Here is a 26479-nt window from a genome sequence, read left to right as displayed (position 1 = left end):
CAGGGAGACGCTGAATAGGCTGGGGCTGTTTTCCCTGCAGCATCGGAGGCTGAGGGGTGACCTTAAAGAGGTTTATAAAATCATGAGGGGCAAGTATAGAGTAAATAGATATGTTTTTTTTTCCCTGGAGCAGGGGAGTCCAAAACTAGAGGGCATATGTTTAGGGTGAGAAGGGAAAGAAAAAAAAAAGAGTGATCTAAGGGGCAACGTTTTCACACAGAGGGTGGTACGTGTACAGAATGAGCTGCCAGAGGAAGTGGTGGAGGCTGGTACAATTACAGCATTTAGAAGGCATCTGGGTGGATATATGAATAGGAGGGGTTTAGAGGGATATGGGCCAAATGCTGGCAAATGGGTCTAGATTAGGTTGGGATATCTGGTTGGCATGGAGTTGGACCAAAGGGTCTGTTTCCATTCCTTCCATCTCGATGACTCCCAGGGTCACCACAAAAGTTGGTGATTTAGTTAAACATGCAGAGTTCCTGCTTTACCTTACTAATGGGATCCAGTTAACAGAAAAACATGATCCAGGTTCCTGTACTTAACAAAAACTATATTAAAATTAAATAAAAACTAATCACAAGTAAACAGCCATGAAGTGGTGCAGATTCAATGGGCTGAAGGGCTTTTTCCTATGCTGTAAACCACTGTGACTGAAATTATCAGCTTGTGCCCCTACTATCTAATACTCAAATGTGGCTCAGTGGGTTAGCACTGCTGCTTCACAGCACCAGGGACTTAGGTTCAATCCCAGCCTTGGGCGACTGTCTGTGTGGAGTTTGCACATTCTCCCCGTGTCTGCGTGGGTTTCCTCCCACAGTCCAAAGATGTGCAGGTCAGGGTGGATTGGCCATACTAAATTGTCCCATAGTGTTAGGTGCATTCGTCAGAGGGAAATGGGTCTGGTTGGGTTAATCTTCGGAGGGTCGGTGTGGACAGGTTGGGCCGAAGGGCCTGTTTCCACACTGTAGGGAATCTAATCAAACCCCGACAGACGCAAACAAAAAGTACATTATGTTTATGGGTGGAGGTAAACAAACTGGGTAACATAGTTCAAAGCTTCAGGTCACAGGTTAGTTCATGTTTTCTTTCTGGCTTGCTCCGCCTTTCTGTCTGTGTGTCAATCTCCTTTCTCTACATTGTTTTTCTTCTTCAGAGGAAGCAAAGGCAAATGGTAGAGTCATGACAAAATCGCTTCAGTATTAGTTAAGGCAACAGCTTGCAGCATGTGGTGGGAGAAAAACTGGCCTTTTCAGGATTTGGAGATGCCGGGGTTGGGCTGGGGTGTACCAAGTTAAAAATCACACACCACCAGGTTATAGTCCAACAGGTTTAATTGGAAGCACTAGCTTTCAGAGTGCTGCTCCTTCATCAGGTCCTTCAACCACCTGATGAAGGAGCAGCACTCCGAAAGCTAGTGCTTCCAATTAAACCTGTTGGACTATAACCTGGTGGTGTGTGATTTTTTTAACTTTTTCAGGTATTTTTACAGTACAGAGGGAGAGACAGAGTCCTTCCAGTAGCCCACTGATCTGTCTCTATATCCTGTACAAGCTGTCCTTGAACCAATCGCAGAGTTACCATTAGGCTGATGACCTTTGACATCCACGATTTAACAATCCAATCAGCTGACAAAGGCCAGCGAAATCTCGCTCTGCGCACTCTCATAACCCAGTGTCCTGCCATCCATAAATATCTGCCTTCACAGTTCTGAACATAGCAGCATTGTCAATAAGCGCAAAATGACATTCAGTCATTTGTTTGTGTAAATTCATCAATTCCTTCCACAGCCCTTGGTTTCGAAACATTTTTCCGTATTCATCCACAATCAAAAATACAGAAAATAAAATGATATTTTTTTTGACAGAGGGGGCAAGGATCGAATCGCTGGGAGACACCGACGATATCCATATGGGAGCAGAAGAGTAGCTGGTGCAGGAGACTCTCCATCAACGGTTAGATCAGCAAGAATGGAACCAAGAGACTGCACACCCAGGCAACGAGGCGAGATGCATTGGAGGAGGGTGTGGTGTGGTCAACTTTGTCATCAACACCAAGATCAAATCACGGCAGTTACTTGTGAGCTCGTTGATGCCGCAGCAGGTTGGACGACTGAGTAAATCCCTTTCCGCACTCGGAGCAGGTGAACGGCCTCTCGCTAATGTGAACCCGCTGGTGACTGAGCAGGTGAGACGGCCGAGTGAATCTCTTCCCACACTTGGAGCAGGGGAACGGTCTCTCCCCGGTGTGAATTCGCTGGTGGTTGAACAGAGTCGAAGACTGAGTGAAACCCTTCCCGCACTCTGAACAAGTGAAAGGCCTTTCGCCAGTGTGACAGCGCCGGTGGACAGTCAGATCAGAGGAATGCTTGAACCCGATGCTGCACTGAGAGCACCTGAACGGCTTCTCATCGGTGTGAATACGTTGATGGGACATGAGTTCCCCAGAACTTTTATAGCACTTCCCGCAGTTCAGGCACTTAAAGGGTCTCTCGCCGGTGTGAACCCGCTGATGCCTCAGCAGATGTGAATGTTGAGTGAATCCTTTCTCACACTCGGGACAGGTAAACGGCCTTTTCCCAGTGTGAGATCGCTGGTGAGTCAGCAGGTTGGATGACTGAGTGAATCGCTTCCCACACTCAGGACAGGTGAATGGTCTCGCCCCAGTATGAACTCGCTGGTGCTCCAGCAGGTTGGCTGACTGAGTAAAGCCCTTCCCACAGGTGGAACAGATGAACGGTCGCTCCCCGGTGTGACCACGCCGATGGATTTCGAGCACTGACGGTGAAATGAATCCCTTCCCACAGTCCACACACTTCCAAGGCTTCTCTCTTTTCGAACTGCATTTGTGTCTTGATAGGCCAGATGATTGGGTAAAACTTCGTTCACACACAGAGCATGCGTACGGTTTGTCCCTGATATGAACATTGTTCTTTTCTTCCATGTTCAAAATCCAGTGCTATTTAGAAACAAAAAAACTGAAACTGATGGAAAAACTTAGATCTGGCAGCATCTGTGGAGAGAAAGCAGAGTTCGTATTTCAGGTCCTGTGACCCTTCTTCGGAACAGATATTCAGGTTGAGATGAAATGTTCAGAACCTGGTGAGTTGTTTCCTGACTGCAAATCCCCCTTTGCTCATACCTTGGTGATACTGACATAAAACAGAGGAAAGGCATATGAGAAACAAAAACTAACAAGGCAGAAAGGTACATTATGAGATTGAGCTAAATGAATCGGGTAATTTGCAGGGTTTGCACTAGAACGAGTTACTGATTGTCATCAAAACCCAACCAGTTCATTAATGTCTTTCAGAAAAAGGAACCCTGCTGCCTGGTGAGAAACTACAGAAGATTCTGGTGTCTACAAGTAGACACATGGTCCTGAAGTGTTGACAAAATCTTGCAAACCGCCAACCTCTGCCAAGCTGAAATGACTACAGGAGTTGGGAGGTCATGTTGCGGTCGTACAGGACATTGGTAAGGCCACTGTTTGGAATATTGCGTGCAATTCTGGTCTCCTTCCTACTGGAAGGATGTTGTGAAACTTGAAAGGGTTCAGAAAGGATTTACAAGAATGTTGCCAGGGTTGGAGGATTTGTGCCAAAGGGAGAGGCTGAACAGGCTGGGGCTGTTTTCCCTGGAGCGTCAGAGGCTGAGGGGTGACCTTATAGAGATTTATAAAATCATGAGGGGCATGGATAGGATAAATAGACAAAGTCTTTTCCCTGGGGTGGTGGAGTTCAGAACCCATGCATAGGTTTAGGGTGAGAGGGGAAACATATAAGAGAGACCTAAGGGGCAACATTTTCACACAGAGGGTGGTATGTGTATGGAATGAGTTGCCTGATGAAGTGGTGGAGGCTGGTACAATTGCAACATTTAAGAGGCATTCGGATGGGTATATGAATAGGAAGGGTTTGGAGGGATATGGGCCAGGTGCTGGCAGGTGGGACTAGATTGGGTTGGGATATCTGGTCAGCATGGATGGGTTGGACCGAAGGGTCTGTTTCCGTGCTGTACATCTCGAAGACTCTCTGACTCTAGAAAGGCCAGGCCAACAGCTGTAGATTTACACCATCACCATCACCCTGCCTGTCTGACATTCAGTACTGGATGGATAGAAATTTCATTGATTAAATATTTGGAAGACAGGAGTAATTCTCTTCAGTTCCCAGTACAAACTACACTCCCTTCCTGTCAACTGTTTGAGGTTAAGCCAGAGTGTTCAAAACCAGGTAGACTAAATACGGGTGGCACAGTGGTTTGCACCGCAGCCTCACAGCACGAGGGACCCAAGTTCGATCCCAACCTCGGGCGACCGTCTGTGTGTACGTTCTGCCCCCATGTCTACATGGGTTTCCTCCCACAATCCAAAGATGTGCAGGTTAGGGGTGAATTGGCCACACTATATTGCCCGTAGTGTTCAGGGATGTGTAGCTTAGGGTGAATTGGCCACGCTATACTGCCCATAGTGTTCAAGGACGTGCAGGTTAGGTGCTTCAGTCAGGGGTAAGTGTAGAGTAAGAGAGTAGGGGGAATGGGACTGGGTGGGTTACTCTTCGGAGGGTGGGTGAGGACCCGTGGGGCCGAAGGGACCGTTTGCACACCGCAGGGGCTCTACGACGAGTCCGGAGCGCGGCGCTGGAAAAGCACAGCGGGTCCCCCCTCTCCTGGTGAGGGGGGCGTTGCCCCGAAACGTCAGCTCCCGTGCTCCTGGGACGCTGCCTGACCCGCCGTGCGTTTCCACCGCTCTGAATCTCCAGCATCACGCACGCCCCTCGCTTTCCCCCTGGCGTCCTGCGGTGGTTCTCCGGACCGTCGCAGGATGGGTGCTACTCCTGAAGATGGGCTCGTGCCCGAAACAGTTCGACGCTCCTGCTCCTTCGGGTGCCGCCTGACCTGCTGCGCTTTTCCAGCAACACACTTTTCAACTCCTGTGATGGTTGTCAACCCAAGATGAGCCTTCCAGCCACATATCCCCCCCTCCCCCCATCCCCCACTGCACCCTGGGCGCTGCTGCTACTGAAGCACTCGTCTGTTCCTTTGTGACGTCTGCACTGACGTGTCAGCCCCGCCCCCAATTCAACCCTTCCATCGGGAGGTCATCCAAGGCACTGCCCCTCACAAACATGGCGGCCACGCTGGCAACCTGCCGCCCCCAACAAAGATGGCGACCGCCGCCTGCCTTGGAGTCGGGGGGTGGGGGTGGTGGGTCCAACTCCATGCCCACCCGATCCCTGTACATCGCGAACGGACGACCGGGAGGTAACGGTTTCCGTCTTTTCTTGCGGACGTCGCGTTTGGTGACCCCCCCCACCCCTTCGCGACCTGCACCAACCCCCACCCCCCCCAATGTCGCCGCCCGGTTCTCACCGTCTGGGGCTGCGGGCGAACGGGTTCAAATCGGCATCAGCTCGGAGTCGCGTTCCGAGGCAAGATGGCGTCCGCGCGTGCGCCCTAGCTGCCAGGGCGACCGCGCACGCCCCACCTCGCGACGGCGACGCCAACCAATGGCGAGCGCGTCGGGTGCGGCTGGCCGGCCTGCCAGCCAGCCAATGGGAGCGAGCAGAGGCCGGGGCTGCCGCGGGACGTCCCTGACCGACAGCGACTCCGGCCAGTGGCGAGCGCGTCGCGGGCGGGCCCGGCAGGCCGGCCAATGGAAGTGAAAGGAGGGCGGGGCTGCACGTGGACGGTCCAGATTGACAGCGACCGGAATCAATGGCGAGCGCGTCGGACGCAGCCCGCCATCCAATGGAAGTCAAAGGGGGGGCGGGGCTGCACCTGGACGTCCAGGATTGGCTGAGAGGGTTCCTCATTGGGAAGGTGCAGTGAGTGTGTTGCAGATCCCAGGGAGTCCAATCATGTGATCATCTTCAGATGGGGGTCTCTACTCATAGTCCCTCTGGGCAGCAAACATCCCTCCCTGGGTGGGAAGAAACTGCACCAAGCACTTCCACAACTCTCTTCATTTCCTTCCTTTGCTTTCAGAATTAAAATTGGAATGAATTAAATGCCCTACAGTGTGGAAACAGGTCCTTGGACCCAGCAAGTCCACACCGACCCTCCGAAGAGTAACCCACCCCGACCCCTTTTCCTATTACTCTACATGATGCACCTAACCTACACACCCTTGAATACTGTGGAGAATTTAGCACGGTCAATTCACCCTAACCTGCACATCTTTGGACCGTGGGAGGAAACCAGAGCACCCAGAGGAATCCCACGCAGACACAGGGAGAATGTGTAGGGTTCATCCCGATTTCATTGGGAAGTGCTGAACATTGTGGGCGGCACGGTGGCACAGTGGTTAGCACTGCTGCCTCACAGCGCCGGAGACCCGGGTTCAATTCCCGCCTCAGGCGACTGACTGTGTGGAGTTTGCACATTCTCCCCGTGTCTGCGTGGGTTTCCTCCGGGTGCTCCGGTTTCCTCCCACAATCCAAAAATGTGCAGGTCAGGTGAATTGGCCATGCTAAATTGCCCGTAGTGTTAGGCAAGGGGTATATGTAGATGTACATGTAGGGGTATGGGTGGGTTACGCTTCGGCGGGGCGGTGTGGACTTGTTGGGCTGAAGGGCCTGTTTCCACACTGTAAGTAATCTAATCTAATCTAATCTAATTGTGCAATCATCAGTAAATACCCCACTTCTGACCTTATGATAGAGGGAAGCTTATTAATGCAGTAGTTGTCAATGGCTTAGACTAGGACACCACCATGAGGAACTCCTGTGTACAGATGCCCAAGAGTTGAGATGAAAGCTGATTGGAGGCAGATGTTTGCAGGTAAAGTGACGGCTGGAAAATAGGAAGCCTTCAGAAATGAGATAACAAGAATCCAGAGAAAGTGTATTCCTGCCAGGGTGACAGAAAAGGCTGGTAGGTATAGGGAATGCTGGATGACTAAAGAAATTGAGGGTTTGGTTAAGAAAAAGAAGGAAGCATATTTCAGGTATATACGGGATAGATCGAGTGAATCCTTAAAAGAGTATAAAGGAAGTAGGAGTATACTTAAGAGAGAAATCAGGAGGGAAAAAGGGGACATGAGATAGCTTTAAGGATTAAGGAGAATCCAAAGGGTTTTTACAAATATATTAAGGACAAAAGGGTAACTAGGGAGAGAACAGTGCCCCTCAAAGATCAGCAAGACAGCCTTTGTGTGGAGCCACAGAAAATTGGGGGGATACTAAATTAATATTTTGCATCAGTATTTCCTGTGGAAAAGGATATGGGAGATATAGACTGTAGGGAAATAGATTGTGACATCTTGCAAAATGTCCAGATTGCAGAGGAGGAAGTGCTGGATGTCTTGAAAAGGGTAAAGGACCTGATCAGGTGTACCCGAGAACTCTGTGGGAAGCTAGAGAAGTGATTGCTGGGCCTCTTGCTGAGATATTTGTATCATCGATAGTCACAGGTGAGGTGCCAGAAGACTGGAGGTTGGCAAACGTGGTGCCACTGTTTAAGAAGGGTGGTAAAGACAAGCTAGGGAACTATAGACTGGTGAGCCTGACCTCAGTGGTGGGCAAGTTGTTGGAGGGAATCTTGAGGGACAGGATGTACATGTATTTGGAAAGACAAGGACTGATTAGGGATAGTCAACATGGCTTTGTGCGTGGGAAATCATGTCTCACAAACTTGATTGAGTTTTTTGAAGAAGTAACAAAGAGGATTGATGAGGGCAGAGCAGTAGATGTGATCTATATGGACTTCAGTAAGGCGTTCGACAAGGTTCCCCATGGGAGACTGATTAGCAAGGTTAGATCTCATGGAATACAGGGAGAACTAGCCATTTGGATACAGAACTGGCTCGAACAGAGAAGAATGTATGTGTATGTGTGTGTGTATGTGGTGTGTGTGTGTGTGTGTGTGTGTGTGTGTATGTGTGTGTGTGTATGTGTGTGTGGGGTATGTGTATGTGTGCATGTGGGGGTGTGTGTGTGTATTTGGGGGTGTATGTGGGTGTGTACGTGTGTGTGGGGGTGTGTGTGTATGTGTTTGTGAGTGTGTGTGTGGGGTATGTGTGTGTGTGGGGTATGTGTATGTGTGTGCGGGGGGGGGTGTGTGGGGGGCGTGTATGTGTGTGTGGGGGGTGTATGTGTGTGTGAGATGTATGTGTGTGTGAGAGAGTGAGTGTGTGTGTATGTGTATGTGTGTGGGGTATGTATATGTGTGTGGGGTGGGGTGTGTGTATGTGTGTATATATATGTGGGGTGTGTGGGGGGATGTGTGTGTATGTGAGAGTGGGTGTGTGTGTGTGTGAGATAGTGTGTGTGTGTATGTGAGAGTGTGGGGTGTGTGTGTGGGGATGTGTGTGTGTTGGGGGGGGTGTGTCTGTATGTGTGTGTATATATGTGTGTGGAGTGTGTGTATCTGTGTGGAGTGTGTATGTGGTGTGTGGGTGTATGTGTGTGGGGTGTGTGTGTGAGAGAGTGTGTGTATGCATGTGGAGGGTGTGTGTATGTGTGAGAGTGTGGGGTGTGTGTGTGTATTTGTGTGAGTGTGTGTGTATGTGAGAGTGTGGGGTGTGTGTGTATGTGAGAGTGGAGTGTGTGTGTGTATTTGTGTGAGTGTGTGTGTATGTGAGAGTGTGGAGTGTGTGTGTATGTGAGAGTGTGGGTGTGTGTGTGTATGTGAGAGTGTGGAGTGTGTGTGTGTGGAGTGTGTGTGTATGTGAGAGTGTGGGGTGTGTGTGTATGTGAGAGTGTGGAGTGTGTGTGTATGTGAGAGTGTGGAGTGTGTGTGTGTGGAGTGTGTGTGTATGTGAGAGTGTGGAGTGTGTGTGTATGTGAGAGTGTGGTGTGTGTGTGTATGTGAGAGTGTGGTGTGTGTGTATGTGAGAGTGTGGGGTGTGTGTGTATGTGAGAGTGTGGAGTGTGTGTGTATGTGAGAGTGTGGAGTGTGTGTGTATGTGAGAGTGTGGAGTGTGTGTGTGTGGAGTGTGTGTGTATGTGAGAGTGTGGAGTGTGTGTGTATGTGAGAGTGTGGAGTGTGTGTGTATGTGAGAGTGTGGAGTGTGTGTGTGTGGAGTGTGTGTGTATGTGAGAGTGTGGAGTGTGTGTGTATGTGAGAGTGTGGAGTGTGTGTGTATGTGAGAGTGTGGAGTGTGTGTGTGTGGAGTGTGTGTGTATGTGAGAGTGTGGAGTGTGTGTGTATGTGAGAGTGTGGTGTGTGTGTGTATGTGAGAGTGTGGTGTGTGTGTATGTGAGAGTGTGGGGTGTGTGTGTATGTGAGAGTGTGGAGTGTGTGTGTATGTGAGAGTGTGGGGTGTGTGTGTATGTGAGAGTGTGGAGTGTGTGTGTATGTGAGAGTGTGGGGTGTGTGTGTGTATGTGAGAGTGTGGAGTGTGTGTGTGTGGAGTGTGTGTGTATGTGAGAGTGTGGGGTGTGTGTGTATGTGAGAGTGTGGGGTGTGTGTGTATGTGAGAGTGTGGGGTGTGTGTGTATGTGAGAGTGTGGAGTGTGTGTGTATGTGAGAGTGTGGGATGTGTGTGTATGTGAGAGTGTGGGGTGTGTGTGTGTATGTGAGAGTGTGGAGTGTGTGTGTGTGGGGTGTGTGTGTATGTGAGAGTGTGGAGTGTGTGTGTGTGGAGTGTGTGTGTATGTGAGAGTGTGGGGTGTGTGTGTGTGGAGTGTGTGTGTATGTGAGAGTGTGGGGTGTGTGTGTATGTGAGAGTGTGGGGTGTGTGTGTATGTGAGAGTGTGGGGTGTGTGTGTATGTGAGAGTGTGGGGTGTGTGTGTGTATGTGAGAGTGTGGAGTGTGTGTGTGTGGGGTGTGTGTGTATGTGAGAGTGTGGAGTGTGTGTGTGTGGAGTGTGTGTGTATGTGAGAGTGTGGGGTGTGTGTGTATGTGAGAGTGTGGGGTGTGTGTGTGTATGTGAGAGTGTGGAGTGTGTGTGTGTGGAGTGTGTGTGTATGTGAGAGTGTGGGGTGTGTGTGTATGTGAGAGTGTGGGGTGTGTGTGTATATGTGAGAGTGTGGGGTGTGTGTGGGTGGTGTGTGTGTGAGAGAGTGGGGTGTGTGGGGGTGTGTGTGTATGTGTGTGGGGTGTCTGTGTGGATCTGTGTGAGTGTGTGTGTGTATGTGTGTGGGGTGTGTATGAGTGTGAGTGGGGGGGGTATGTGTGAATCTGTGTGAGTGTGTGTGTGGGGATGTGTGTGTGTTTATGTGTATATGTGTGGGGTGTGTGTATGTGTGTGGGGTGTGTGTGTGGGGGGTATGTGTGTGTGGGGTGTGTGTGTGTGTGTGGGGTGTGTGTGTGTATGTGGGTGAGTGTGTGTGGGATGTGGGTGTGTGTGTGTGGGATGTGTATGTGTGGGGTTTGTGTGTGTGTGAGTGTGTATGTATGTGTGTAGGTGTGTGTGTATGTGTGTGTGGGTGTGGACGTGTGTGTGTGTGGTGTATGTCTGTGTGAGACTGTGTATGTTTATGTGTGTGGAGTGTGTGTGGGGGGGTTGTGTGTGTGAGTGTGAGATGTATGTGTGTGGAGTGTGTGTTTGTGTGTGAGTGTGTAGGTGGTGTGTGTATGTGTGTGTGGGGTATGTGTGTGTGTGTGACGATGTGTGTGTGGGGTGTGTGTGAATTTGTGTGGGGGGTGTGTGTATGTGTTAGATGTGTGTGTGAGCTGTGTGTGGAGTATGTGTGTGGGGGTGTGTGTATGAGTGTGTGGGGGGGAATGTGTGTGTATTCGTGTGTGTGTGTGTGGGGTATGTGTATGTGTATGTGTGTGGAGTATGTGTGTGTGGGGTATGTGTGTGGGGGTGTGTGTGTGTGTGTGGGGTGTGTGTGTGGGGTGTGTATGTGTGTGTGGGTGTGTGTGGGGGGGAGGGTGTGTGTTGTGGGGGGTGTGTGTCTGTGTGGGGGGGGTTGTGTGTGTGTGTGTGTGTGGGTGTGTATGTGTGTGTGTGGCGTGTGTGTATGTGTGTGGGGGGTGTGTGTGTGTATGTGGGTGTGGACATATGTGTGTGTGTGTGGTGTGTGTAAATGTGTGTGTGTGGTGTGTGTAAATGTGTGTGTGTGTGGGGTGTGTATGTGTGTGTCTGGGGTGTGTGTGTGTCTGTGTGTGTGGGTGTGTACGTGTGTGTGGGGTGTGTGTGTGTGGGGTATGTATGTCTGGTGTGTGTAAGTGTATGTGTGTGGGGTGTGTGTATGTCTGTGTGTGAGAGTGTGTGGGGTGTGTGTGTATGTGGGTGTGTGTGCGGGATGTGTATGTGTGCGGGATGTGTATGTGTGTGGGTGTGTACGTGTATGTGTGTGAGTGTGTGGGGTGTGTGTATGTATGTGCATGTGGGTGTGTGTGTGTTTGTGGGTGTGTGTGTATTTGTGTGAGTGTGTGTGGGGTGTGTGAGAGAGTGTGTGTGTATTTGAGAGTGTGGGGTGTGTGTGAGTTGTGTGTGGGGTGTGTGTGTGAGAGAGTGGGGTGTGTGTGTGTGGGGTGTGTGTGTGTGGGGTGTGTGTGGATCTGTGTGAGTGTGTGTGGGGATGTGTGTATGTGTGTGGGGATGTGTGTATGTGTGTGGGGTGTGTGTCTGTGTGTATGTGTGTGGGAGGTGTGTGTGTGTGTGTGGGAGGTGTGTGTATGTGTGTGTGTGTGGTGTGTGTATATGTGGGGTGTGTGTATGTGTGTGAGTGTGGGGGGTGTGTGTGTGGATCTGTGTGAGTGTGTGTGGGGATGTGTGTGTATTTGTGTGTATGTGTGTGGGGTCTGAGTGTGTGTGGGGGGGTATGTGTGTGTGGGGTGTGTGTATGTGTATGAGTGTGAGTGTGTGGGGTAAGTGTGTATGTGGGTGGGTGTGTATGTGTACGTGTGTGGGTGTGTGAGTGTGTGTATGTCTGTGTGGAGTGTGTGTGTGTATGTATGTGTGGAGTGTGTGTGGGGGGTGTGTGTGTGAGAGTGTGTGTGTATGTGAGTGTCTGTGTGTACGTGTGTGTGGGGTGTGTATGTGTGTCAGTGTGTGTGTACGTGTGTGTGGGTGTGTGTGTGAGAGTGTGTGTGTATGTGAGTGTCTGTGTGTGTGGGTGTGTACGTGTGTGTGTGGGGAGTGTGTAGGGTGTGTGTATGTGGGTGTGTGTGTGTGGGTGTGTATGTGTATGTGTGTGGGTATGTGTGTGTGTATGTGTGTCTGTGTGCGTGTGTACGTGTGTGGGGGGTATGTGTGTGTCGGGTGTGTGGTGTGTGTGTGTATGTGTGCGTGGGGTGTGTGTTTATGTGTGTGTGGGGGGTGTATGTGTATGTGTGTGTGAGTGTGTGGGGTGTGTGTGTGAGAGTGTGTGTGTGGGGTGTATGTATGTTTGTGAATGTGTGAGAGTGGGGTGTGTGTGTGTATATGTGTGTGAGAGTGTGAGGTATGTGTGTATGTGTGTGGGGTTTGTGTATGTGTGTGTGCGTGGTGTGTGTGGGGGTGTGTGTGTATGTGTGTGTGAGAGAGTGTGGGGTATGTGTGTGTGTGTGTGTGTGTGAGCGAGTGTAGGGTATGTATGTGTGTGTGTGGTGTGTGTGTGTGTGGGGTTGTGTGGGGTGTGTGAGTGTGGGGGGGGTGTGTGGGGGTGTGTGGGGTGTGTGAGTGTATGTATGTGTGTGGAGTGTGTGTGTGTGTGGGGTGTGTGTGAGAGAGAGAGTGTGTGTGAGAATGTGTGTGTGGGGTGTATGTGTGTATGTGTGTGGGAGGGGTGTGTATGTGTGTGGGGGTGTGTGTATGTGGTGTGTGTGTGTGTGGGGGGGTATGTGTGTGTGGGGTGTGTGTGTATCTGTATGTGTGAGTGTGTGGTTTGTGTGTATGGGTGTGGGGTGTGAGTCTGTGTGTGTATGTGGGGAGGGGTATGTGTATGTGTGTGTGGGCCATGTGTAAATGTGTGTGTGGGGTGTGTGAGTGTGTGTATGTGAACACACCACATACACATACCCACCCCTCCCACACACACACATACATACACAGCATTATGACTTCATTCTCAAGGTATTGCAGACTCAGTGTTCCAGCCTCATTCCTGATTGTTAGATTACTTACAGTGTGGAAACAGGCCCTTCAGCCCAACAAGTCCACACCGACCCTCCGAAGAGTAACCCACCCAGACCCATTCCCGTATGTTTATCCTGAATTAATGCACCTAACACTATGGGCAATTTAGCATGGTCAATTCACCTGACCTGCCACCTGACCTGCACATCTTTGGATTGTGGGAGGAAACCAGAGCACCCGGGGAGAATGTGCAAACTCCACACAGTCACCCAAGGCTGGAATCGAAACCAGGTCCCTGGTGCTGTGAGGCAGCTGTGCTGACCACTGAGCCACCGTGCTGCCCTGAGGGCTCTAGCTGGAAAGGTCGATTTTCCTGCTCCTCAGATGCTGCCTGACCTGCTGTGCTTTTCCAGCACCACTCGAATCTTGACTCTAATCTCACTTTTGCCCTGTTTCCATTCAATACCTTGTTCTTTGCAAGTATAACACTCCTTTTCTGCAGCTGTAACCAGTGTCCTTTGCTTTGCAAAGTATTCTTTTCAAAAGTTCACAATGCATGTCTAGTTAATGACACTATTAAATAATATTTTGGAAAACACTTCATAATATTATGTTGAAAGTTCTACATCAATGCCAGATTTGTTGATACTTTCTTAATTGTCTTGTTAGGAACATCAAACACATATTTTAAGTTATCAGACCATAATGATCCCTGTTATATTCAGGCTGGAAATTTAAACATGCTTCTCACTTTCAGTCAGGAACAAATCACCGTTTGATAGCAAACTCTGATTTAACATGTAGCCAGCATCAACCTTTTTCTTCCAGTCTCTCAACCTAAGCCTAAAGGACCTTTGTTCTGTTTCTAGGAGCTATGAACCATGGAAGAGAGCAGGAGGAGTAAATCTCTTACACATTAAAATATTTACCCACCTTTTAATCCTAATCTTGAAAGCAGCAGCAATAACATTAAATTCGAAACCTTGAAGTCATCCATGGACTTTGTAGTGCCTCCGCTGAGCAGCAGTCGAGGTGAATCTCATCCCATACTTGGAGCGTAGAATGGTCTCTTCCCTGAATGAATTTGCTGCTGTACCATGATGTGAGTTAATTGCCTGAACCCAGTCCAACAGGGAGACCACCTGAATATTTTCTCATCGGTGTGGATAATTGGATGGCATGTCAGTTTCCCAGAACTTTCATAGCACTTTTCTGAAGTCTGGGCATTGTCAGTGTCTTTCTGCAGTGCGCACTCTCTCCTGTGTTAGATTAGATTAGATTAGATTACTTACAGTGTGGAAACAGGCCCTTCGGCCCAACAAGTCCACACCGACCCGCCGAAGCGAACCCACCCAGACCCATTCCCTTACATATACCCCTGCACCTAACACTATGGGCAACTTAGCATGGCCAATTCACCTAACCTGCACATCTTTGGACTGTGGGAGGAAACCCACGCAGACACGGGGAGAATGTGCAAACTCCACACAGTCAGTCACCTGAGGTGGGAATTGAACCCAGGTTTCTGGCGCTGTGAGGCAGCAGTGCTAACCACTGTGCCACCGTGCCGCCCACTGTGCCGTGTTGGCACAGCAGATGACAGAAGGCACAGTGGCTCAACGGTTTGCAGTGGTACCCCACAGTGCCGGGGACCTGGGTTCAATTCCGACCTCTGTGTGGAGTTTGCATGCTCTCCCAGTCTCTGTGTGGGTTTCCCCTGGGTTCTCTGGTTTCCTCCCACAATTTAAAGATGTGCAGGTTAGGGTGAATTGGCCGTGCTAACTTGCCACACTGTGTTCAGGGATGGATAGGTTAGGTGAATTAGTCAGGGATCAATATAGGAAGATATCAGAGCATTCAGTCTCTTGTGGCTAGACTATGCAACAGTTTCTTCCCCCAAGCCATCAGGCTCCTTAAACACTGTACAAATGGACTCTTTCCAATCTGAAATTCTTTTGTATTGCTGCTAGAAAAATGTCTATGATTCATTATGCTTCTGTTACACTGTAACTTGCATCTTATGCACTTCTGATACAACAGTGTAGTTGGCAGGTCCTCCAACCACTGGGTATGAATGAAGGGCGGGGCTACATGGCTGAGTCGGAGCTGGTCGTCCAACCAATGGGACTGAATGAGGGGCGGGGCTGGATGACTGTGTCGGAGCTGGTCCTCCGTCCAATGGGACTGAATGAGAGGCGGGGCTGGACGTGGGAGCAGGTTGGCCCTCGGTCCAATGGGACTGAATAAGGGGTGGGACTGGAGGACTGAGCCGGACCCGGTCCTCCGACCAATGGGCGTGAATGAGGGGCGGGCCTGGCTGACCGAGTCGAAGCTGGTCCTCCGTCCAATGGGACTGAATGAGAGGCGGGGCTGGACGTGGGAGCAGGCTGGTCGTCCGTCCAATGGGACTGAATAAGGGGCGGGGCTGGATGCTTGAGTCGAAGCTGGTCCGACGACCCAATGGGCGTGAACGAGGGGCGGGGCTGAAGGACAGGGGTCGGAGCTGGTCCTCCAACCAATGGGACTGGAGGTCTGAGCCGGAGCTGGTCCTCCAACCAATAGGACCGAGGGAGGGGGCGGAGCTGGAGGACTGAACTGGAACCGGTCCTCCAACCAAGGGGAACGAATGAGAGGCGGCACCAACCGGGCAACGACGCGCATGCGCCTTGCTTTGAGTAGCTGTCTGGAAGGCAATGGGGGGGTAAACCAGATTCTGGATTAGTGGGTGCTGGAAGAGCACAGCAGCTCAGGCAGTGTCCAAGGAGCAGGAAAATCGATGTTTTGGGCAAAAGCCCTTCATCAGGAATAAAGGCAGTGAGCCTGAAGCGTGGAGAGATAAGCTAGAGGAGGGTGGGGGTGGGGAGAGAGTAGCATAGAGTACAATGGGTGAGTGGGGGAGGAGATGAAGGTGATAGGTCAAGGAGGAGAGGGTGGAGTGGATAGGTGGAAAAGGAGATAGGCAGGTAGGACAAGTCCAGACAAGTCAAGGGGACAGTTACTGAGTTGGAAGTTTAGAACTAGGGTGAGGTGGGGGAAGGGGAAATGAGGAAGCTGTTGAAGTCCACATTGATGCCCTGGGGTTGAAGTGTTCCGAGGCGGAAGATGAGGCGTTCTTCCTCCAGGCGTCTGGTGGGTGAGGGAGCGGCGGTGAAGGAGGCCCAGGACCTCCATCTCCTCGGCAGAGTGGTAGAGGGAGTTGAAATGTCGGGCCACGGGGCGGTTTGGTTGGTTGGTTGGTGCGGGTGTCCCGGAGATGTTCCCTAAAGCGCTCTGCGAGGAGGCGCCCAGTCTCCCCAATGTAGAGGAGACCGCATCGGGAGCAACGGATACAATAAATGATATTTGTGGATGTGCAGGTGAAACTTTGATGGATGTGGAAGGCTCCTTTAGGGCCTTGGATAGAGGTGAGGGAGGAGGTGTGGGCACAGGTTTTACAGTTCCTACGGTGGCAGGGGAAAGTGCCAGAATGGGAGGGTGGGTTGTAGGGGGTACGTGGACCTGACCACGTAGCCACGGAGGGAACAGTCTTTGCGGAAGGCGGAAAGGGGTGGGGAGGGAAATATATTCCTGGTTGTGGGGTCTGTTTGGAGGTGGTGGAAATGTCGGCGGATGATTTGGTTTATGCGAAGGTTGGTAGGATGGAAGGTGAGCACCAGGGGCGTTCTGTCCTTGTTACGGTTGGAGGGGTGGGGTCTGAGGGCAGAGGTGCGGGATGTGGACGAGATGCGTTGGAGGGCATCTTTAACTACGTGGGAAGGGAAATTGCGGTCTCTAAAGAAGGAGGCCATCTGGTGTGTTCTGTGGTGGAACTGGTCCTCCTGGGAGCAGATCCGGCGGAGGCGGAGGAATTGGGAATACGGGATGGCATTTTTGCAAGAGGTAGGCCCAACATTTCAACTCCCTCTCCCACTCTACCGAGGACATGGAGGTCCTGGGCCTCCTTCACCACCGCTCCCTCACCACCAGACGCTTGGAGAAAGAACGCCTCACAGCGCCAGAGACCCGGGTTCAATTCCCGCCTCAGGCGACTGTCTGTGTGGAGTTTGCACATTCTCCCCGTGTCTGCGTGGGTTTCCTCCAGGTGCTCCGGTTTCCTCCCACAGTCCAAAGATGTGCAGATCAGGTGATCTAGAGGACACTGCATCGGGAGCAATGGATACAATAAATGACATTGGTGGATGTGCAGGTGAAACTTTGATGGATGTGGAAGGCTCCTTTAGGGCCTTGGATGGAGGTGAGGGAGGAGGTGTGGGCACAGGTTTTGCAATTCCTGCGGTGGCAGGGGAGGGTGGGTTGTGCGGGGGGCATGGACCTGACCAGGTAGTCACGGAGGGAAGGTCTTTGCAGAAAGCAGAAAGTGGGGGGGGGGAGGGAAATATATCTCTGGTGGTGGGGTCCGTTTGGAGGTAGCGGAAATGTCGGCGGTTAATGCAAAGGTTGGTAGGGTGGAAAGTGAGGGGGGGGGTGCGGGGGTTCTGTCCTTGTTGCAGTTGGAGGGATGGGGTCTGAGGGCGTAGGTGCGGGATATTAATGAGATGCGTTGGAGGGCACCTTTAACCACGCAGGAAGGGAAATTACAATCTCTAAAGAAGGACGCCATCTGGTGTGTTCTGTGGTGGAACTGGTCCTCCTGGGAGCAGATATAGTGGAGGATTTGGGAATACGGGATGGCATTTTCGCAAGAGGTAGGGTTGGAAGAGGTGTAATCCAGATAGCTGTGGGAGTCGGTGGGTTTGTAAAAGAAATAACTACCCTCAAGTTTGTAATTATTGACACAAACAGTATAACCCGCATTGAACTGTAAATATCTGTCATGTTTACTCTGCAGTTTGTAGTATTTGATGTAATCAGTATACTCTGCACTGAAGTGTAACTAGCTGTCTGAGTTTTACTTGTAGTTTTTAGATATTGACCTGAGCAGGATACACTGCACTGAACTGTAAATGGATGTCTGGGGTAATCCTGTCATTTGTAGTTATTAACATAACCAGTATAACCTGCGATCTGTAACTAGCTGTCTGTGTTTAACTTGTAGTTTGTAGTTATTGACATGAGCTGTGTTCCCTGCACTAAACAGTAACTATCTTTGAGTTTACCCAGTACTTTGTAGTTATTACATGAGTAGTAACACCCTGTACTTTGCAATTATTGACATGAGCATTATAACCTGCACTGAACTGTGAATAGCTTTCTGGGTTTACCCTGTACTTTGATGTTATTGACATAAGCAGTATACCCTGCAATGAACTGTAAATACCTCTGAGGTAAACCTGATGGTTTGTAGTTATTGACATGAACAGTTAAACCTGCACTTAAATGTAAATAGATCTGAGTTTACCCTGTAATTATTAGTTATTAACATGAGGAATATACCTTGAACTGAACTGTCAATAGCTTTGAGTTTACCCTGTAGTTGGTAGTTATTGACTTGAACAGGATATCTTGCACTGAACTGTAAATATCTATCTGAGTTTACTGTGTAGTTGTCATTATTAACATGAGCAGTACAACCTGTAGTGAACTGTAAATAGCTTTCAACGTTTGTGAGAAAATTTGTAGCTCGGGTGCTTGTTGTTGTGGTTCTGTTCGCCGAGCTGGGAATTTGTGTTGCATACGTTTGGTCCCCTGTCTAGGTGACATCCTCAGTGCTTGGGAGCCTCCTGTGAAGCGTTTCGTGTTGTTTCCTCCGGCATTTATAGTGGTTTGAATCTGCCGCTTCCGGTTGTCAGTTCCAGCTGTCTGCTGCAGTGGTCGGTATATTGGGTCCAAGTCGATGTGCTCATTGATTGAATCTGTGGATGAGTGCCATGCCTCTAGGAATTCCCTGGCTGTTCTCCGTTTAGCTTGTCCTATAATGTTTAAAAATCTCACAACACCAGGTTATAGTCCAACAAGTTTAATTCAAAGCACTAGCTTTGAGTGTCGCTCCTTCATCAGGTGATAGGATCTAATGAGGGAGCATCTCTCCCAAAGCTCGTGTGCTTCCAATTAAACCTGTTGGACGATAACCTGGTGTTGTGATTTTTAACTTTGTACACCCCAGTCCAACACCGGCATCTCCAAATCGTTGTCCCAGTCGAACTCATGTTCCTTGTCATCTGCGTGTGTGGCTACTAAGGATAGCTGGTCGTGTCGTTTCGTGCCTAGTTGGTGTTCATGGATACTGATTGTTAGCTGTCTTCCTGTTTGTCCTATGTAGTGTTTTGTGCAGTCCTTGCATGGGATTTTGTACACTACGTTGGTTTTGCTCATGCTGGGTATCAGGTCCTTTGACCTGGTGAGTTGTTGTCTGAGAGTGGCTGTTGGTTTGTGTGCTGTTATGAGTCCTAGCTTGGTGAAAAGCTTTGTGTTTACCCTGTCGTTTGTAGTTCTTGACATGAGTAGTATAACCTGCTCTGAATTGTAATTCGCTTTCTGTATATGCTGTAATTTGCAGTTATTAACATTTATAGAACAACCAACACTGAACTGTAAATAGCTTTCTGAGATTACCCTGTAGTTTGTAATTATTGACGTGAGCAATATATCCTACACTGAAATGTAAATAGCTGTCCGAGTTTGCCCTGTTGTTTGTCATTATTAAGATGAGCAGTATAACCTGCACTGAATTGTAAATAGCTGAGTTTACCCTGTAGTTTGGGGCGGAACGATTAGCACTGCTGCCTCACAGTGCCAGGGCCCAGGTTCGATTCCAGCCTCCGGGCGACGGTCTGTGTGCAGTTTGCACATGTTCCCCCGTGTCTGCTTGGATTTTGCTTCCACAGTCCCAAAGATGTGCAGGTCATGCTAAGTTGCCCATAGTGTTCAGGGATTGTGTAGGTTAGGTGCATTAGTCAGAGGTAAGTATAGGGGAGGGGAATGGGGCTGGGTGGACACTGGTTTCCACACTGTATGATGGTAACGTGAGAAAGCACGGTCAGGGAAAGTTAAGGGAAATCCCAATGTGTTTTATAGGTGTATAATTGGCAACAGAATTGTAAGCACAGTGCAGGTATGCAAACCAGGGAGGTGGTTACACTTGAACCAATTAACACTGAGGAGGACACCAATGCAGCGTTACAGACTTTGGCAACATATCAGAGCCCCGCCCCTCATTCACTCCCATTGGTTGGAGGACCAGCTCTGGCTCAGTCCTCCAGCCCCGCCCCTCATTCCAGCCGACTGGTTGACGGACGGGCCGCCCGGCGCGCATCCGTGCAGCCCCGCCCCTCGGTCGATTCTCTTGGGCGGGGAACCCCAGCCCCGCCCCTCATTTACTCCCATTGGTTGGAGGACCAGCTCCGGCTCCGTTTTCCCCAGCCCCGCCCCTTCAGTCAATCATTACTGGTTGACGGGCGAGCTGCCTCGTGCACAACCGTACAGCCCCCGCCCCTCGGTCGATTCTATTGGTCGGCGAACCAGCTGCCCCCCCCCCCCCCCGCGGCCTTCCTCCAGCCCCGCCCCTCATTCAATCCTATTGGTTGGAGGACCAGCTCCGCCCCCTCACGTTAGCCATTCAGCGCCGCCCTTCATTTGACCTACACATCTTATTTTCATTGCTTGATGTCCAAGGTTGTGGGGGACTTGCTGCTCCAAATCTTCAACCTTTTGGAAACACATTGGCCTTGCACTGTCACTATTACCATCTTGAATGCCTCCCACTACTTTGGCAATAGTCCCAGGGAAAATGAGAACCAAATATATATATATATAATATATAGATCTCAAATCTATGTACAAATAATTAAGGTTCTGATGGTAAGATAATTTAATTTTCCAAACATTAACACTATGGGAGAGCCATTCAAAGGATTGGATGGTGGAGCGTTTGTTAGATGTATTTGAGAAAGTTATCTTTATCAAAATATTAATATTCCGAAGACAGAAGGAGCAAAACTCGCCTTTCCCTCGAGAAACGTGGTATCACCCAGTCTCCCTGACAGCACAGTTGAAAACGGTACCACCAGAGTGAAGTCGCTTGTCAACGTATGGGACAACCAGACCAGATTGAAGTTCTCAGCAGGGGGCTCAATCTCTGCCCCCACCACCAAAACGGCCCCCTGCTGGTCTCGTGACAGACGCGGAAGAATTCATCAGATGAACGAGACTCTGCGAATTCCTCCAAGATGTCAGCAGAGAGGCCAACGAGACGATGGGTGAACTGGAACACTGGATGGAAAGATCGGAGGGCGGAGCGACCAAAGGAGGAGTCAAGGCCATTTTGGTCCAATCCTGTCTTCCTTTTTTAAAATCAGCCCCCCACACCTCTTTCTTCCCCCCACCCCCCCCCCCCCAATGTCCTCAGTTCACAACCTTTACTCCTGTTTCATCTTTGTGAGAGGCACTTGCGAAGGTTGTTGTTTCTGCAAAAATCACAAGGCGGAATCACGAGGGTGTAGACCAAGAAATACCTAACCGAAAAGGGAAGTGGTCGGCTGGTAAAGACAGATGCATTGACATGAGAGTTGCAGTTGTCATGCACATAGGGAGTTAGTATGAACAAGATAACCAAATAAGACCCAGTGTTGCGTCAGCAAAAGTAACGAGACCCAGCTATCAAGGGGGCTTGCACGCCAACAACAGGCCACAGACAGATGTGGTAAGCCGATTAGATTAGCAACTAGACAGAGCAATACAACTATCCGATACGAAGTAAAAGGGGAATACCGAGAGACTCAACTGAACTGTATAAATTGTAATGTAACCTCCTGATCAGGGTGCCTACTTTTGTGGTCACCCAGCTTGCAAGACCGTATGAATAAAGACTGCTTCAGAATTTGACTTGGACTGAAATTATTGAACAGTGAGCTACGTTTCTCTCATCTTGGTTCTTATACACAATTAATTCAAATCTTACCGAACTTTGGTCATGTTACTGAAATGCTCCCCCACTGCCTCATCTCCCACTTTCCCAGCTTTGTTCCCTGAAATCCAATCCAGCACTGCACTATGTTTTGTAGGGCTTTCTACATGTTGGCTCTGCTGCACATGATTTAAGAATTCTGGTCCCTCTGGGCTTTTCAGTTTGTCTATTTCAGGAAATATTGGGAATATGAAACCCCTTACCTGAATTAACCTATTATTTTTACACCTCTGAAATTTGCTTACATGCAATTTCATCTCTTCCTGACTGGATAGGGTCGGTGGGGGGAAGCTATAGTACATCTCCAGCATTGTGAATTGCCCCTTTTTTAAAGTTCTGCGTGCACAGTCTGAATTGAACAACCTTTTAGTTTATCATTGCTCTTCATTGCAGTCATTGTTTTCTTGATTGCAACACCACCTTCCCTTTCACATTTCCCCACCCTTAAATGTTGAGAAAGACTTGATCACTCCCTCCCTGTCCTGTCCCTCCCTCGAACATCTCTCTGTGGTAGCAATGTATCAATGATCTCACATCCCTGGGTGTTGACCGACACTCAATTCATCTCCCTCACTTGCAAGATGCCTTGCATTAAAACAAACACCACTCAGGGTCGTCATCTTCCTCCCTGTTCCCAGAAGCAAGCAAAACTGAAAGTTAGAGTTTTGGAGAAACATACAAGTCCGTTTTGTCTGTTGAATTTCTATCCAGCGTTTAGTGTGAAAGAATTTTCTTTTCTATTTGTCCACAGATGGGGCTGCACAGTGGCTCATAGCTCCAGGGCACCCAGGTTCGATCCCAGCCTCGGGGGCCTGTCTGTGTGGAGTTTGTACATTCTCGCCGTGTCTATGTGGGTTTCCTCCTCCAGTCCAAAGATGTACAGGTTAGGTGAGTGGCTGTGCTAAACTGACCCATAGTGTTCAGGCTAGGTGGGCGAACTATGGTAAATGTGGGGGGTGGGGGGGGTGACAGAGATGGCCTCTGTTTGCACTGTCGGGGTGCTATGATTCCATTTTCATGATTCGATAAGATGTAATGACAGAAATCGGCCATTGGGCCCATTGAATCTGCTTTGTTATTCAATTATGTTGTAGCTGATAATCTTCAACTTCCCTTTCCCCAGACTCTTGATCCTTCTTAATGATTAAAAACTCAGTCTGTCGATCTCAACCTTGATTGTACTTTGAGTCTGAGCATCAATAGGGCTCTACAGTGAAGAACTGCACAGACTCACGACACTCCAAAAATAAATTTCTCCTCACCAGTTTTTTTTCTAACTGGGTGACACCTCTGTGAGAATATGCCCTTTGATCCTCTCTGGCAAAGAGAAACAACCTTTCAAAGTCAACCCTGTCAAGCCTCCGAAGATTCTGACCCGTTTCAATAAGGTTGCCTCTTGGTCTTCTGAACGCCAGTGAGTACAGGCCCAACCCACTCGATCACTCCTCCGACAATCCCTCCATATCCAGGATCAAGCGAGTGAATCTTATGTGCCATTGCAGCATACTTTTCCTTAGATTAGATTACTTACAGTGTGGAAACAGGCCCTTCGGCCCAACAAGTCCACACCGACCCACCGAAGAGCAACCCACCCAGACCCCTACATTTACCCTTTCACCTATCACTACAGGCAATTTAGCACGGCCAATCCATCCTAACCTGCACATCTTTGGACGGTGGGAGGAAACCGGAGCACCCGGAGGAAGCTCACGCAGACACAGGGGAGAACGTGCGAACTCCACACAGACAGTCACCCGGGCCTGGAATCGAACCCGGGTCTCTGACGCCGTGAGGTAACAGTGCTAACCACTGAGCCACCATGCCCTGGAGACACTGACCAAAATTGATCACTGCATTCTCGGCGTGATCTAACCAGCACCTTGTGTTTCAGTAATACTTTAGTATTTTTACAGGCCATCTGAGGTGCAGGCTAACATGCCCCAGATGAGGGCCCCCAAATTCCTCTTACAAATGTTTGTCCCTCTCTCACCCTATTCAGAGCCTTCTGTAGAATCTGTTACCCTCACCACTGGCTTTCCAGCGAGTCTCCTACCGTTGCAGCCAGGGCATTCCACAGCCCTCCTACTCTGAGTAAAGAAACTACCTCTGACATCTGTCCTATATCTATCACCCCTCAGTTTACAGCTATGTCCCCTTGTGCCAGCCATCACCATCTGAGGGAATAAAAGCTCTCCCTGTCCACCCTGTCTAACCCTCTGATTATCTTAAGTCACCTCTCAACCCCCTTCTCTCGAAGAAAACCTGCCTCAAGTCCCTCAGTCTTTCCTTATAAGACCTTCCCTCCATCCCAGGCAACATCCTAGTAAGTCTCCTCTGAACCCTTTCCAAAGCCTCCCCATCTTCCTATAACGCGGTGACCAGAACTGTACCCAATACTCCAAGTGCAGCCACACCAGAGTTTTGTACAGCTGCAACATGACCTCGGCTCCGAAACTCAATCCCCCTCCCAATAAAAGCTAACACACCTTATTTCTTCTGAACAATCCTATCAACCTGGGTGGCAACTTTCAGAGATCAATGTACATGGACACCAAGATCTCTCTGCTCATCTACACTACTAAGAATCTTACCATTAGCCCAGTTCTCTTTATTCCTGTTGCTCCTTCCAAAGTGAATCACCTCACACCTTTCTGCATTAAACTCCATTTGCCACCTCTCAGCCCAGCCCTGCAGCTTATCTGTGTCCTTCTGTAACCTGTAACATTCTTCAGCACTAACCACAACTCCACTGAACTTAGTGTCGTCCGCAAAGTTACGAACCCATCCTTTACGCCCTCATCCCCATCATTCATAAAACTGACAAACAGCAGTGGACCCAACACGGACCCTTGTGGTACCCCATCAGTAACTGAACTCCAGGATGAACATTTCCCATCAACCACAACCCTCTGTCTTCTTTCACCTAGCTAATTTCGGAATTCTTGTTATGACACATGTGTTTTCCTCATCCATGTCATGAATATATATTATAAATAATGGTGGCCCCAGCATCGATCTAGGAGAAAATGAGGACTGCCAGATGCTGGAGACCAGAGTTGAAAAATGTGGTGCTGGAAAAACACAGCCGGCCAGGCAGCATCCGAGGAGCAGGAGAATCGGTGTTTCGGGCATAAGCCCTTCTTCAGGAATGAGGCTGGTGTGCCAAGCGGGCTGAGATAAAAGGTAGGGGGGAGGGGCACTGGGAATACGATAGGTGGAAGGGGGTGAGGGTGAGGGTGATAGGCCGGAGAGGGGGGTGGGGGTGGGGGCAGAGAGGTCAGGAAGAAGATTGCAGGTCAAGAGGGCGGTGCTGAATCCGGGGGTTGGGACTGAGATAAGGTGTGGGGGGAAAATGAGGAAGCTGGAGAAATCTACATTCATCCCGTCTAGTTGGAGGGTTCCTAGGCGGAAGATGAGGTGCTCTTAACGTCGATTCTCCTGCTCCTCGGATGCTGCCTGGCCTGTTGTGTTTTTCCAGCACTACATTTTTCAACCCCAGCATTGATCTGTCTTGCACTCCACTCGTTATAGGGTACCAACCTGAAAATGTCCTCCTTGTCCCACATTTGTCCCTTATTACGAAAACAGGAAGTGCTGGAGAAATGGCAGTTGGAATTCAACCCCCTGGTTAAATACGAAGTGATGCATTTTGGAAGGTCGAACTCGAATGCTGAATACAGGATTAAGGACAGTGTGGAGGAACAGAGGGATCTGGGTGTGCAAGTACATAGATCCCTCAAAGTTGCCACCCAAGTGGGTAGGGTTGTTAAGAGAGCATATGGTGTTTTGGCTTTCATTAACAGGGGGATCGAGTTTAAGAGCCGCGAGGTTTTGCTGCAGCCCTGGTGAGACCACACTCAGAATATTGTGTCCGGTTCTGCTCGCCCTACTATAGGAAAGATGTGGAGGCTTTGGAGAGGGTGCAAAGAAGGTTTTACCAGGATGCTGCCTGGACTGGAGGGCTTGCCTTGTGAAGAAAGGTTGGATAAACTCGGACTTTTCTCTCTGGAGAGAAGGAGGAAGAGTGGAGACCTGATCAAGGTGTACAAGGTAATGAGAGGCATGGATAGAGTCAATAGCCAGAGATTTTTCCCCAGGGCAGGATCGACTGGTATGAGAGGTCATAGTTTGAAGATATTAAGAGGAAGGTATAAAGGAGACCGCAGAGGTAGGTTCTTTATGCAGAGAGTTGTGAATGTATGGAATGCATTGCCAGCGGTGGTGGTGGAAGCAGAGTCATTGGGGACATTTAAGCGACTGCTGGATATGCACATGGATAGCAGTGAGTTGAGGGGTGTGTAGGTTAAGTTACTATATTTTACATTAGGATTAAATCTCGGCACAACATCGTGGGCCAAAGGGCCTGTTCTGAGCTGTCCTTTTCTACGTTCTAAGTTTTGTCGGTCGGACAGCATCTCTAGAAGGAAAAACAGCATTAAGATTTTGAGTCCAACACCCCTCCATTGCACGGAATCACCTCATTGGAACCCCAACTCAAATCAGGGTTTTGTTTGTTATTAACTCTCATATAAACTGAACCCAGCGAGTGAGTGAGAGAGTAAGTTAGAAGCTGATGTTCATATTCATAATTGTGAAACTGTCAAAAAGAATAACAAAATTGACGGCAGAATGGGAGTTGGGGGTAGGAGGGGTATAGGCAGTAAAAGGAAAAACTCCCCCCA

General features: G+C 49.5%; 1 protein-coding gene and 1 long non-coding RNA gene across 2 annotated transcripts; one reads left to right on the top strand and one right to left on the bottom strand.

Moving 5' to 3' along the window:
• Positions 1–1002: 1002 nt before the first annotated feature.
• LOC140460472 (uncharacterized) lies at positions 1003–5450 on the bottom strand. Its single transcript, XM_072555019.1, has 3 exons — positions 5373–5450; positions 1434–3012; positions 1003–1388 (listed from the first exon to the last, which is right to left on the bottom strand). The coding sequence occupies exon 2, from the start codon at positions 2941–2943 to the stop codon at positions 2074–2076; it is 870 nt and encodes a 289-aa protein (XP_072411120.1). The 5' UTR covers positions 2944–3012; positions 5373–5450; the 3' UTR covers positions 1003–1388; positions 1434–2073.
• Positions 2999–21697, top strand: LOC140460479 (uncharacterized). The gene is made up of 3 exons (XR_011954115.1): positions 2999–3101; positions 3313–3476; positions 20816–21697. It is a non-coding gene; the product is annotated as an uncharacterized lncRNA (long non-coding RNA).
• The last annotated feature ends 4782 nt before the right edge of the window (positions 21698–26479 follow it).

This window comes from Chiloscyllium punctatum, chromosome 36, assembly GCF_047496795.1.
Source record: "Chiloscyllium punctatum isolate Juve2018m chromosome 36, sChiPun1.3, whole genome shotgun sequence".
Lineage (NCBI taxonomy): Eukaryota > Metazoa > Chordata > Chondrichthyes > Orectolobiformes > Hemiscylliidae > Chiloscyllium > Chiloscyllium punctatum.
This window is presented reverse-complemented; position numbering and strand designations above follow the sequence as displayed.